Genomic DNA, 14,773 nt, shown 5'->3' on the forward strand with positions numbered 1-14,773 from the left:
GAATTTCCTCGTATTTTTTTGTGCAACAATGGCGTAAATACGACGCAAAGCCAATTTTCAGCCCAAGAGATCGAGGAAATTTGCGTGCAAGTGACTTACGCACGTTTTTCTGCTACACCCGAGTTTCCTCGATCTTTTGCACCGATCCTGCAGAACCATTGGCGAATCCCTCTGCTGCTCATTAACACAGCTCGGCTCCCTCGCAGTTTAAGAGACGGGCTCGCTCGAGTTTCCTACATTTATGCCAGTTCTGAACAGGATATAAATTTACACCCAAAGTATTAGGCACAGTAGGACCCAAAGTCATATTTCTAATGTCTTAATAGTGATTTGTTTAAAAATAAAATGTATTTCTCCTGACTGAGTCCCACACTGTGGGGGGAATTTTCCCAACCCTGGGGAGGCGGGTTTGGAGGCAGGACTGCCGGGAAACTGGCAGAAACTGGGAGCGGGTACCGACCGCGTTCCCAACCCACCTCCGTGCCATCTTCCCAGGAGGCGGGTCCCCGAGTCGCGCTGTTGCTGGCGTTTTTATGCCTTGATGGCGACGCCCTATGGTCTTTGCGCACTTCCCCCGCGCTGCTGCCAACGCCGCTCTCCGCGGTCCCCGTGGCAAACTGCAGCTCCTCGCGGCTTTCTGCGCTTCTAATTTCTTTTATTTTAATTACTGTTCCCGTCGTCAGAGCAGACCCTATGGAACACTTTCCTCCCTCTTCTCGGGTCTGTACGCTGCCCGGCTTCATAGCACCGGCCGCGCCCTGTGTGCTCCACCCTCTCTCTCTCTCTCCTCTTCCCGACAACGCTGCTCGGCCCCATTGAAAAGCCACCCGATCGAGCTCTAGCCCGCCGCAGCCCAGGAAGGATCAGTGTACTACCTGCCACCAGCCCGATTAGCTGGAACACCATAGACTGGAGAACCAAGCCCAACTCTCGACAGCCTCTCCTGCAAATCTTCGAATTCGATGAATCAGAGGGCGGTTGCCCACGGTCGACGCCCGTTTCTTCTGTTTGTTTTTTTTTCTCTTTGGATTTCTTCCTTCTGGCCTCGGCTTCTAACAACTTCGCTTCAGGGATGGATCCCCGTGAGGTGGTGCAGAACTGTAGGTAAGTTCGGATCTGTTCGTCGCCAATGTAATGTCCGTGTGTAATTGAGACACGGACTGCAGAAGTTGGTTATAACAGGTGTTTACTGAATGGAGGCAAAACTGGAACTACTATACAGGCTTATATACAGGGGTGGTCACTACTGGTACTGCAGTATACAGGGCTGCAGAATATAGTTCCTTCTTCAAGGTACATACACTACAATTCCTCCCCTTTTAGCTAAACAGTACATAACATTCGATTAATAATTAAATAACATATTTACAATTACAGTTGCTATATACATTAGCTGAAGTTAATCAATTATAAATTCAGTCTTTGAGGAGGCTTCCTGATTCTGTCCGGATAACACCTCTTTGGGGTATCAGGTTCTTCTGGCAAAGTTGATTTGGGATCAACGTCGTTGTTTGGTTCGTCTGCTTCCAATATCACCGATTCTGAGGTAGATGCAATTGGTACTTCGGTTTCATCACCAGGTGTATAGGATCGTGGTGTAGATTTGACGTTTTCCAGTGACTCTAGAATCTGGTCAGCATGGCGTCTTACAATGCTCTCTCCAATGTCCACGGTATACATTAGAGGTCCTTGCCGTGTGCAGATCGTTCCTGGCTGCCATTTCTCTGTGCGGTAGTCCCGGGCCAAAACTGGTTGACCTATCTTGAAACTCCTGGTTGGCCTTTCATTCATATTCTCAAACTGCCTGTTCTCCACATCTCTTCTGATGTTTGGCTTAACCAAATCCAAGCGGCATCTTAGTCTTCGATTGAAGAACATCATGGCTGGAGTTTGGTTGGTAACTGCATGTGTCGCATTCCAGTAGGCAAACAAGAAGTTATCCACCTTGTGTTGTAGGGGTATGTCTTCATTACACATTGCCTTGATAGCCTTCTTGAATGTTTGAACGCACCTCTCAACCAATCCATTGGTGGCTGGATGATATGGGGCAGATGTGTAATGCTTAACACCATTGTTCTTTAAGAACCTCCGGAACTCTTCAGACACAAACTGTGGTCCATTGTCGGAGCAAATCTGTTCAGGCAGCCCATTTCTGGCGAATATGGTTCGTAAGACTGTGATAGTTTTTTCTGTGGTGGTTGAGGACATTTTTATTACCTCTGGCCACTTTGAATGTGCATCCACCGCAATTAAAAACATCGAGCCCATAAATGGACCAGCAAAATAATTTGTACCCTTTGCCATGGAGATGAGGGCCACTCCCATGGATGTAGAGGGGCTTGTGGTGGGGCGTTTTGGACCTTCTGGCATCCTGTACAGCTCTTGGTCATCTCTTCGATTTCTCTATCGATTCCCGGCCACCACACAAACGCTCTGGCTAAGTTCTTCATTTTTACCCCTCCCAGATGACCCTCATGAAGCTCATTGAGCACTCTATCCTTCAATTTGGGTGGAATTACTACTCTGGATCCACACATCAAGGTTCCTCGGCACACTGACAGCTGTTCTCTTCTCGGCGAGAATGCTGGCAACAGTGGCTCGCCATGTGCTGGCCATCCCTTCACCGTTAAATCATAGACCCTGGAGAGTGTCGGGTCATTTCGTGTTTCCTTTTCAATGTTTGCATTCGTCACAGGTAGACATTCGACTATGGTCGAGTGGAATATCTCCACAGGATCCACTGCAGGTGCTTCTTCCACCGTCGGCAACGGTAGGCGCGACAATCCATCAGCATTCCCATGCTGTTTAGTTCCTTTGTACTCGATGTCATATTGGTGTGCCCCTAGGAAAAGGGACCACCTCTGTAGCCATTGTGCTGTCATTATCGGGATGCCCTTCTTAGGGTTGAAAATGGAGACAAGAGGTTGATGATCAGTTAATAGAGTAAATTTCTGTCCGTGCAGGTAGTGATTGAACTTCTTCACCCCCCACACCAGGCTGAGGGCCTCTCTGTCAATCTGGGCGTAGTTACGCTCGGCTGCAGTTAACGAGCGTGACGCAAAAGCTATCGGCCTCTCTGAACCATCAAGGGGTTTATGTGACAGTACGGCTCCAACGCCGTAGGGAGACGCATCACACGCAAGTCTTATCGGTAGTGATGGGTTGTAGTGAGCCAATACTTCTCTTGAAGTGATCAGGCCTTTACACTTCTGAAAGGCCCGCTTACATTCATCGCTCCATTTCCATGCTACTCCAGTTTGTAGCAGGGCGTTCAGTGGGTGCAGAATTGTGGACAAATTCGGCAAAAGCTTATGGTAGTAATTCACCAATCCGAGGAATGACCTCAGTTGCGACACATTTTCAGGCGCTGAAGCCTTAACTACCGCTTCAATTTTGTCAGGGGACTTATGTAACCCCTCTTCGTCAATCATGTGGCCACAATACGATATTTGTTTCTTAAAAAACTCGCACTTGGGGCGATTGGCTCGTAGCCCATGTTCTCTTAGTCTAGTGAGCACCTGCTCTAGGTTGGCAAGGTGTTCACTGTCATTTTCACCTGTCACTAGGATGTCGTCCAAGTAACACTGAGTCCCCGGAATCCCTTGCAGGACTTGTTCCATCGCTCTTTGCCATATAGCCGGAGCTGATGCAACTCCGAATACCAGTCGATTATACTGGTAAAGACCTTTATGAGTGTTTATCGTGAGATATTTCCTAGAGGATTCTTCAACCTCCATCTGCAAATATGCTTGCGCTAGGTCAATTTTTGTAAAACGTTTCCCTCCAGATAGTGAGGCGAAAATATCTTCTATCCTCGGAAGAGGATACTGTACTGTGTGAAGGACTGGGTTCACAGTCACCTTGAAAACCCCACAGATGCGAACCTTCCTTGGCTCCTCAGACTTATTGTTTAACGTTTTCTTCATGACAGGAACGATGGGTGTCGCCCACTCACTCCAGTCTACCTTAGTTAACACGCCTGCATTCTCCAGATTCTCCAGCTCTGCCTCGACGGCTGGGCGAATTGCATACGGTACCGGTCTTGCTTTGAAAAACTTGGGAATTGCATTCTCTTCTATTTTTATCGAGGCGGTTACGCCTTTAAGAGTTCCCAGTTCTTGTTGAAATACCTCTTTAGCGTTAGCCAAGATTTTTGACAATCGTCCAGGTGTGACGTCGTCATCCTTTTTACCAGCCACAGTCATTGCATGAATGGAGTGCCAGTCTAAACTTATCTTTCTGATCCATTCACGTCCCAATAACGGTGGTCCACCATCTTGCAGTATGTACAGATACAATTTCTGTATTTCCTTGCCGTTGTATTCGACAGGCACCCTTATTTTCCCTCTGGGGTATACTTTCTGCCCCGTATATGTCTTCAAGACAATGGATGTGTCTTTCAAGGGTATGTGTGAGAATAGCCGCTCGTAGTCTCGTCGATTCATGACGGTCAGGGCTGATCCTGTATCCAATTCCATTTTGACTTGGGACCCTGCTATCGTGAGGGTGACCCAAATGGTTCGGTGATCCTCTTTTGTGATTACATTGTGTAGTTTGAGACAGCTTAGTCTCTTGTTCCCGGATTCACTATCGCTCTTCTGGTCTTCGGAACTACTGTCCGTCATCTTTTGTACTTTCCTGTACTTTTCCTTAGTAGTCTTTTTGTTGTCGTTAGTCTTCTTCCCGGACCTGCAAACTCGTGCAATGTGTCCCATCTTTCTGCATTGCCTGCATGTTTTGTCCTTGGACCAGCAGTCATTCTGGTCATGGGTTGTTCTGCCGCAGCGATAACATTTTTCAAATCCCTGTGTCATTTCATGGGTGCCGTATTCCTGTGGCTTTTGCTGTATTTCTGCAGCTCCCCTTGCTGCTGCTTCGTACGATACTGCTATGCTGAAAGCCTTATCTAGCGTCAGCTCTTTCTCTGAGAGTAACCTCTTCTGGGTTCCTTCACTCAGGAGTCCACAGACAAATTTGTCCCGTAGGGTATCTGCCAGTCCTGCTCCGAACTGGCAGTGCTTTGATAGCTTGCGTAGTTCCGTAAGGTAATCAGCATTGCTCTTATCTTTATGCTGATTTCTCTTGTGGAATTTAAATCTTTCTGCTATCAGCAGCGGTGTAGGATTTAGGTGTTCCTGTAGGATATCAACAATTTCGTTAAAACTCTTCTCCATCGGTTTGACTGGAGTGATCAGGTTCCGCAATAGGCCGTACGTTCTTGCGCCCATTAAGTTTAGTAGTACCGATGCCTTTTTCTCATCGGCTACTTCATTTGCCTTGCAATATACTTCGACTCTTTCCATATACGTGGTCCAGTCTTCTATTGCATTATCGAAGGCAGTGATATTGCCAGTCTTCGGCATCTTGGAGATCTAAGATGGCGCCTCCCGCGCTTTGCCTTCTTCCCCGATTGAACAAAATGGCGCCTCCCGCGCTTTGCCTTCTTCCCTGCTGGATTAAGATGGTGCCTCCCGCGCTTTCTGTCTTTTCCGCTGCTGCCAGCGCTGTTGCTGGCGTTTTTATGCCTTGATGGCGACGCCCTATGGTCTTCGCGCACTTCCCCCCGCGCTGCTGCCAACGCCACTCTCCGCGGTCCCCGTGGCAAACTGCAGCTCCTCGCGGCTTTCTGCGCTTCTAATTTCTTTTATTTTAATTACTGTTCCCGTCGTCAGAGCAGACCCTATGGGACACTTTCCTCCCTCTTCTCGGGTCTGTACGCTGCCCGGCTTCATAGCACCGGCCGCGCCCTGTGTGCTCCACCCTCTCTCTCTCTCTCCTCTTCCCGACAACGCTGCTCGGCCCCATTGAAAAGCCACCCGATCGAGCTCTAGCCCGCCGCAGCCCAGGAAGGATCAGTGTACTACCTGCCACCAGCCCGATTAGCTGGAACACCATAGACTGGAGAACCAAGCCCAACTCTCGACAGCCTCTCCTGCAAATCTTCGAATTCGATGAATCAGAGGGCGGTTGCCCACGGTCGACGCCCGTTTCTTCTGTTTGTTTTTTTTTTCTTTTTGGATTTCTTCCTTCTGGCCTCGACTTCTAACAACTTCGCTTCAGGGATGGATCCCCGTGAGGTGGTGCAGAACTGTAGGTAAGTTCGGATCTGTTCGTCGCCAATGTAACGTCCGTGTGTAATTGAGACACGGACTGCAGAAGTTGGTTATAACAGGTGTTTACTGAATGGAGACAAAACTGGAACTACTATACAAAGTTAGTACACAGGCTTATATACAGGGGTGGTCACTACTGGTACTGCAGTATACAGGGGCTGCAGAATATAGTTCCTTCTTCAAGGTACATACACTACAAAAGGGGTCGAAATGTAAGCTGTAGAGGTGAGTGATGGGTGCAAGTGTGGACAGGTAACTATGAGAGGTGAGTGTAAAGTGTTAGAAAAAGTTTCCTTACCTTTGCTTCTTTCTGCAGGCTTCAACCGTTGAGGATCCGGAGGTGCCTCCGGATCCTCAACAGCAGAGATGACACAATAGCTGCTGCATTCTCAGATGCTGCAGCCATCTGCTTTCTGCTGAGGAGAGGGGTTTTGGTAAGCCTTTGTGCAAGGGCTCACCTTGAACAGAGATTAACAGCTTCTCAAAGCTGTCAAATGCTGACAATTCATCTGTCAAAATGTTTTCGACAGATGAAGCGCCATACGCTGACGACATCAGTCACCGGCTTTCCCTTAATTGGCCGGTAAGGCGGACTTAACAAGGCCAACCAAGGGAAAATAGCATGCGTTCCTCAGACGTCGCTGGGGGCGGGACTAGAACCCGGAAGGCAGCAGTCCCGCCCCCAACTCGTCTCGGCTGGCAAAATCCAGCCCCGTATCTTTGAAAACATTTTCATGGCATCAGAATGAGTTACGTTGAAAATTGAACAAATTTCAACACCATTGCATTTCCTTAAGCATGCTGTGTATTTAATGTGCATCAATGATGGTTTGATGGCTTCAAACTTTAATTTACATACATGAAGAGGGACTTAAAGAAGGAAAGTGGCAGGAAATTCTGAGGTAAGCTGCCGGCGGCAAGATCAGCATTGAAGCGGGTGTAAATTTTGACATAACTTGCCGGTTGCGGGAAACTCCGGGCCTTTAGAGTTTGGGTACAGATCCCAGGAAGAGAAGTCGGGTACAGAACCTGGCTCTGAATTTCTGAGGTGGGGTCGTCCCAATTTCCTGCTGTAATTCCGGCGAGAGATCGTCAGAACACCCGGAGAAATGGGCGTTTACGCTGCTGATCTCCTGCCAGAGTTGCGGGCAGGAGATCGAGTCAACTCCCGTGGAAATTCCGGGCCCCCGTCTTTTCTCTTTACAGGGTTGGAGAGTTGAAGGAATGCCTGACCAAAAGTATGTGTCAAAAAGAGGTTTTGTGGGGGCTTTTAAAGGCGGACAAAGGAGGAGGGTCTTAGGGAGAGAGTTCCAGAGAGTAAGGCTCAAGGCTCTTCCACTGAAGGAGGGGCAGAAGGGAGAGGGCATCACACAGGAGGCCCCAGTTGGAGGATCGAAGAGCATTGGCTGGAGGAGGTTGCAGAGTTAGGGTGGGGTGAGGCCATTGAGGGCTTTGTTGACGAGGCCAAGGATTTCAAATTTGAGATGTTGGGGTTCAGGGAGCCAATGGAGGATTGGGGTGATGCCTTTAGACAATGGACACTATACAGCTTTAGGTTGTCCAGTCTTTCACACAGGCAACACAACATGGCCTCACCCAATCACACAGGCCCATATGAATCACTATCCTCTTTATTCATTCACGGGATGCGGGTGTCACTGGCAAAGCCTCCGTTTATTGCCCATCACTACGACCGAGCGACTGGCCAGGCCACTTCAGAGGGCAGTTAAGAGTCAACCATGCTGGTCAGGGATTGGAGTCACATATAGGCCAGACTGGATAAAGACAGCGGGTTTCCTTCCCGAAAGGACACAAATAAACAGGTTGGGTTTCTACAACAATCCAACAGCTTCATGGGCACTTTTACTGATCCCAGACCGGTTTTACACTCAATTCAAATCGTCAAACTGCCATGGTGGGATTTGAGCTCGTGTTCGCTGGATTACAAGACCAGTGACATAACCACACTACCCCGATACGAAGACAGTGACTATTTCTAACTATCAGCACAGATTCAGCCCCATCTTACTGGAGACTTGGAGGAATATTCTGTGGGAGAGTGCAGTCCCGTAGTCATTTCTGGCTGAGCACTGATACTCCCCCTCATAGTCTTCCGCCCGGCCGCTGTATCGGAAGTCCATCGTGAGGGTTCCCGACCGCGATCTCATCGATACTCTGGAATCTTTGGCAACGTTGAAGAACTTTCCATTGCGAGTCCACGAGAAGCTGTGGAGACAGTTGGACAATCAGTCAACCAATCATCTTCTCCTGTCTAACAAAGACATCCGGGACAAGCACTATTTGTTCAAGTCTATTTGTGCGTATATATATATATAATATCTTAATTGCTAATCCCACCATGCTGATAATCTATCAGGGTCATAAGAACATAAGAATTAGGAGCAGGACTAGGCCATACGGCCCCTCGAGCCTGCTCCGCCATTCAATAAGATCATGGCTGATCATCGACCTCAACTCCACTTTCCCGCCCAATCTCCATATCCCTCGATTCCCCTAGAGTCCAAAAATCTATCGATCTCAGCCTTGAATATACTCAAAGGCTCAGCATTCACAGCCCTCTGGGGCAGAGAATTCCAAAGATTCACAACCGTCTGAGTGAAGAAATTCCTCCTCATCGCAGTCTTAAATGGCCAACCCCTTATCCTGAGACTGTGCCCCCCTAGTTCTAGACACTCCAGCCAGGAGAAACAACTTCTCGGCACCTACCCTGTCAACCCCCTTCAGAATCTTGTATGTTTCAATGAGATCACCTCTCATTCTTCTAAACTCCAGAGAGTATCGGCCCAATCTACTCAATTGCCTCCTGCAAATACTAATGCACAATCAGGGACTCTGTTCCCGGGGACCCCACTACACATACTTGCACACTCCTGGGAAACTCACTGCAGATACTGACACACTCCCGGGGACCCCACTGCAGATACTGACACACTCCCAGGAAACTCACTGCAGATACTGACACACTCCCGGGGACCCCACTGCAGATACTGACACACACTCAGGGAAACTCACTGCAGATACTGACACACTCCTGGGGACCCCACTGCAGATACTGACACACTCCCGGGGACCCCACTGCAGATACTGACACACTCCCGGGGACCCCACTGCAAATACTGACACACTCCCAGGAAACTCACTGCAGATACTGACACACTCCCAGGGAAACTCACTGCAGATACTGACACACTCCCAGGAAACTCACTGCAGATACTGACACACTCCCAGGAAACTCACTGCAGATACTGACACACTCCCAGGGAAACTCACTGCAGATACTGACACACTCCCAGGAAACCCACTGCAGATACTGACACACTCCTGGGGACCCCACTGCAGATACTGACACACTCCCAGGGAACTCACTGCAGATACTGACACACTCCTGGGGACCCCACTGCAGATACTGACACACGCCCAGGGACCCCACTGCAGATACTGACACACTCCCAGGGAACTCACTGCAGATACTGACACACTCCCGGGGACCCCACTGCAGATACTGACACAGTCCCAGGGAAATTCACTGCAGATACTGACACACTCCTGGGGACCCCACTGCAGATACTGACACACTCCCAGGGAACTCACTGCAGATACTGACACACTCCTGGGGACCCCACTGCAGATACTGACACACGCCCAGGGACCCCACTGCAGATACTGACACACTCCCAGGGAACTCACTGCAGATACTGACACACTCCCGGGGACCCCACTGCAGATACTGACACAGTCCCAGGGAAATTCACTGCAGATACTGACACACTCCCAGGGAAACTCACTGCAGATACTGACACACTCCCAGGAAACTCACTGCAGATACTGACACACTCCCAGGAAACTCACTGCAGATACTGACACTCTCCCGGGGACCCCACTGCAGATACTGACACACTCCCAGGGAACTCACTGCAGATACTGACACACTCACAGGGAAACTCACTGCAGATACTGACACACTCCCAGGAAACTCACTGCAGATACTGGTGCACTCCCAGGAAACTCACTGCAGATACTGACACACTCCCAGGGAAACTCACTGCAGATACTGACACACTCCCAGGGAAACTCACTGCAGATACTGACACACTCCTGGGAAACTCACTACAGATACTGACACACTCCTGGGGAACTCACTGCAGATACTGACACACTCCCAGGGAAACTCACTGCAGATACTGACACACTCCCAGGGAAACTCACTGCAGATACTGACACACTCCTGGGAAACTCACTGCAGATACTGACACACTCCTGGGGAAGTCACTGCAGATACTGACACACTCCCAGGGAAACTCACTGCAGATACTGACACACTCCCAGGAAACTCACTGCAGATACTGATACACTCCCGGGGACCCCACTGCAGATTCTGGCGCACTCCCGGGGACCCCACTGCAGATACTGACACACTCCCATGGAACACCGGGGAAAATAATGGCAGACTGCACTGGGAATGTCAGCTTGGATTTTCGTGCTCAAGTCTCTGGAGTGAGATGTGAACCCACAACCTTGTGACTCCGAGGCGAGAGTGCTGCCCACTGAGCCAAAGTAAAAAGACTGGTTAAAAAACTTTAAATGGCCAAGAGTCAGTGCAATGAAGCAGATTCACGCCCGTGACATTCTACTTTCCAGTTTTATGCCGAATGAAGGATTAAAATCAACAGAGGTAAAAATAAGCACCGCAAGCTCAGCGACATTACTTGACATTTGGAGCCAAGCAACAACCTGATGCAAGCAGTAATTTTCTTGACAGGGTTACATCAACCAGAATTCCATCGCACGTCTCAGACCGTGAGACAAAAACAACCAGGCTCTGGTCTGTATGAAAGGGGGTTGCATCAGTAGCAAAACACCCAGCTCCTGCCCAGCGTGCGCACGTCCCCTGCACACTGAGCGGGAATTCCAAACAGGCCGAAAGACAAGCCGGCCAAAATAAACCCAACCTCAGCCCAATAATCTTTATGAGACTCCGGACAAGGTGAGAGAGAGGGAGGGAGAGAGGGAGGGAGGGAGGCAGGCAGAGAGGGAGGGTGAAAGGGAGGGAGAGAGGGGCAGAGGGGGAGGGAGAGGGAGAGAGAAAGGGAGAGGGAGAGAGAGATGGAGAAAGGGAGAGAGGGAGGGAGGGAGGGAGGCAGAGAGAGGGAGGGTTAAAGGGAGAGAAAAGGGGAGGAGGGAGAGGGAGGGAGAGGGGGGAGAGGGGGGAGAGGGGGAGGGAGAAGGAGGGAGAGGGGGAGGAAGAAAGGGAGAGGGGAGGGAGAGAGGGGAGGGAGGGGGAGAGAGGGGGAGGGAGGGAGGGGGAGAGGGGGAGAGGGAGTGAGGGGGAGAGGGAGTGAGGGGGAGAGGGGGGGAGGGGGAGAGGGGGAGAGGGGAAGAGGGAGTGAGGGGAGAGGGAGTGAGTGGAGAGGGAGTGAGGGGAGAGGGAGTGAGGGGAGAGGGAGTGAGGGGAGAGGGAGTGAGGGGGAGAGGGAGTGAGGGGGAGAGAGGGAGAGATGGGGAGAGAAGGGGAGGGAGGGGGGAGGGAGGGAGTGGGAGAGGGGGGGAGGGGGAGGGAGAAGGAGGGAGAGGGGGAGGGAGAAGGAGGGAGAGGGGGAGGGAGAAAGGGAGAGGGAGGGAGAGGGGGAGAGAGGGGGGAGGAGGAGGAGGGAGGAGGAGGGAGGGAGTGGGAGAGGGGGGGAGGGGAGAGAGGGGAGAGGGAGTGAGGGGGAGAGGGAGTGAGGGGGAGAGGGAGTGAGGGGGAGAGGGGGGGAGGGGGAGAGGGGAAGAGGGAGTGAGGGGGAGAGGGAGTGAGGGGGAGAGGGAGTGAGGGGGAGAGGGAGTGAGGGGGAGAGGGAGTGAGGGGAGAGGGAGTGAGGGGGGGAGGGGGAGAGGGGGGGAGGGAGTGAGGGGGAGAAGTGAGGGGGGAGGGAGTGAGGGGGAGAGGGAGTGAGGGGGAGAGGAGTGAGGGGGAGAGGGAGTGAGGGGGAGAGGAGGGGGAGAGGGGGTGAGGGGGAGAGGGAGTGAGGGGGGAGGAGGGGAGAGGGGGGGAGGGGGGAGGGAGTGAGGGGGGAGAGGGAAGTGAGGGGGAGAGGGAGTGAGGGGGAGAGGGAGTGAGGGGGAGAGGGGGAGAGATGGAGAGCCCAAGAGCAGCAGAATCACACCAAACTATATCACAACGCCACAGGGATGAGGGACTTCAGTTATGTAGAGAGACCAGAGACGCTGGGAATGTTTTCCTTAGAGCAGAGAAGGTTAAGAGGAAATTTAATAGAGGTGTTCAAAATTATGAGGGGTTTTGTTAGAGTAAATAAGGAGAAACTGTTTCCACTGGCAGGAGGGTCGATTAACCAGAGGACACAGATTTAAGATAATTGGCAAAAGAAGCAGAGGGGCGATGGATTTTTTTTTCCGCAGCAAGTTGTTGTGATCTGGAATGCGCTGCCTGAAAGGGCGGTGGGAAGCAGATTTCAATAGTAACATTCAAAAGGGGAATGGAAAAAATACTTGAAAAGTGAAAACATTTGCGGCTCTGGGGAAACATAGGGGGAGCGGGTAGCTTGTTGAAAGGGCCGGCACAGGCACGATGGGCCGAATGCCTCCTTCTGTGCTGTATGATTCTACAGCACATTGAGGTGGGTTAATTTCATCTCGACTTTGCCTGCTCTGCCGTTGTTACTTAGGTGGAGGTTTAGCGGAAACCCTGTTCACGTGAAATAAAGACAGTGGAGCGGAGAAGTCCCGAGGAAATTGGCCAACAACATTAACACAAAGCTGGGGGGGATTCCTGCTGTGGACTTTGGCCGACTGCTCTGCAGTACCTGGTTTCAACACCAGAGGGCGATGAAGCCACAGAGTTGCTCGTGAGCGGCCCTTAGTGATAGAAACTGTGTACTGCAGGCCCCTCCCCCCACCGTCCCTCGACATGCTGAGGTCCTGGGCGATAATGTACCCCCTCGCGTTACTGCAAAGAAGATAGCAAAATACTGCGGACGCTGGAAATCCGAAATAACAGCAGAAGACGCTGGAAAAACTCAGCAGGCCAGGGCAGCATCCGTGGAGAGAGAAACAGAGTTAACGTTTCAGGTCGAACCCTTCTTCAGAACTGATGAAGGGTTTCGACCTGAAACGTTGACTCTATTTCTCTCTCCACGATGTTGCCTGGCCTGCTGAGTTTCCTTCCAGCATCTTCTGTTGTTACTGCAAAGAAAGAGTTACGTTACGCAGGTGTTGGATTCCCCTTCCTTCACAGTAGATAACGACGTTTATCCCGCGGATCTACAATATAATCCTTTGGAGACAGCTTGGTGATGGTTGGGGGCTGGGCCACTGCAAAAAAAACACAAATAAAACAAAAAAAGTAATGATTAATAACATGTTTCGAACTGCAGTACAGACAGAACAGCCCGTAACCTTCGTTCCCTTCCCTCTACACCCAGCTATTTTGTCAAGTTCCTATTCTAAGCTGAGATTAAGACTCCTGCTCTACCTCTGGTTTCTCCAGACTAAGCTGTGGGGCTTCTCATCTCCCCCAGGCTTCCCTCCCTCCGACAGGCTTTCAAAAATCAGCCAGTGTTCTGTTCGCGATCGCTGGCCTCCTGCAGGGGTGTTGGGTGGGAACAGGAGCAGGCCGGGCAGTGACTGCCTCCTCCCCACCACTGTCCGGCCGGTAGCCTGGCAACTCATACTGTGTAGGTCAGACTTAGAAATGGCCACTTGGGTGAGATGTCAGAAAGTGACTGGGGCCATTGAAACAGTACCCCAGAGTCAGCACCTTCAGGAGAGAGGGGAGGAGAGGATGAGGGAGGGGAGAGGTGAGGATGAGAGAAGGGAGAGTAAAAAGAGAAGAGGGAAGGAGAAGATAAGATTAGAAGAGCAGAGAGGAAAGGAGGGGAGAAGAGAGGAGAGGGACGGAGAGTCGAGGGGAGTCGAGGGAGTCGAGGGGAGGGGAGGGGAGAAAGAAGAGAAGAGAGGAAAGGAGAGGAGAGGGGAGGTGAGAGAGGAGAGGGGAGGTGAAGAGAGGAGAGGGGAGGTAGAAGAGAGAGGAGAGGGGGAGGAGAGGAGAGGAAGGAGAGGGGTGGAGAGGGGAGGAGAGGGATGGAGCGAGGAGGAGGGGAGGGGAGTGCAGTGGAGAGGAGAGGGGAGGGAGAGGAGAGGAGAGGAGAGGGGAGAAGAGGGGAGAAGAGGGGAGAAGAGAGGAGGGGAGGGGGGAGGGGCGAGCAGGGGAGGGAGAGGCGAAGAGAGGAGGGAAAGAGGAGGGGAGGGGAGGGGAGAGGCAAAGAAAAGAAGGGGAGAGGGGTGGAGGGGAGGGGAGGGGAGAAAGGAGAAGAGACTAGGGGAGGACAAAATCAAAATTCACTTTGCTCACATGCTTGGGCTAGTTTTAAAAAGAAAGATAAAGAGGAATGATGATATCAAACTGATAGTGAAATGCACCCAGCCATTGTGAAAGCACTCTCTTGTGTAGCAGTGCGGAAATGTACATGCTGAGACTGCAGGGTGACAAATAGCTTTTGATATCGAGCGCTCTATTAGATTTGACACACATTTCATGCTGTATAACACTATGGGCCTGTTGTCAGAGTGAGGAGTCAATCTGAAGAGAAAGGAGACTCAGGTTGTACTAGTGTGCAGATGAACCCAGTAACATAGTGAGAGAA

The 14,773-nt window shown here is 51.0% G+C and overlaps 1 protein-coding gene across 6 annotated transcripts in view; it reads right to left on the reverse strand.

The window, feature by feature from the left end:
• nfasca (neurofascin homolog (chicken) a) overlaps positions 1-14,773 on the reverse strand; it is a 240,547-nt gene that overhangs the window by 132,693 nt on the left and 93,081 nt on the right. For 5 of the 6 annotated variants that reach the window (XM_086011089.1, XM_086011085.1, XM_086011087.1 and 2 more), the window contains exon 1: positions 8,143-8,339. In XM_086011089.1, coding sequence (XP_085867215.1) covers positions 8,143-8,281 — 139 coding nt within the window. In that variant the 5' untranslated portion in view covers positions 8,282-8,339. Of the gene's footprint in view, positions 1-8,142; positions 8,340-13,336; positions 13,443-14,773 lie in introns of those variants that run through there. The other variant, XM_086011088.1, reaches the window with a different exon arrangement.

Source organism: Somniosus microcephalus, chromosome 18, assembly GCF_052327205.1.
Source record: "Somniosus microcephalus isolate GS21.2 chromosome 18, FLI_Smic_1.0, whole genome shotgun sequence".
Taxonomy (NCBI): Eukaryota; Metazoa; Chordata; class Chondrichthyes; order Squaliformes; family Somniosidae; genus Somniosus; species Somniosus microcephalus.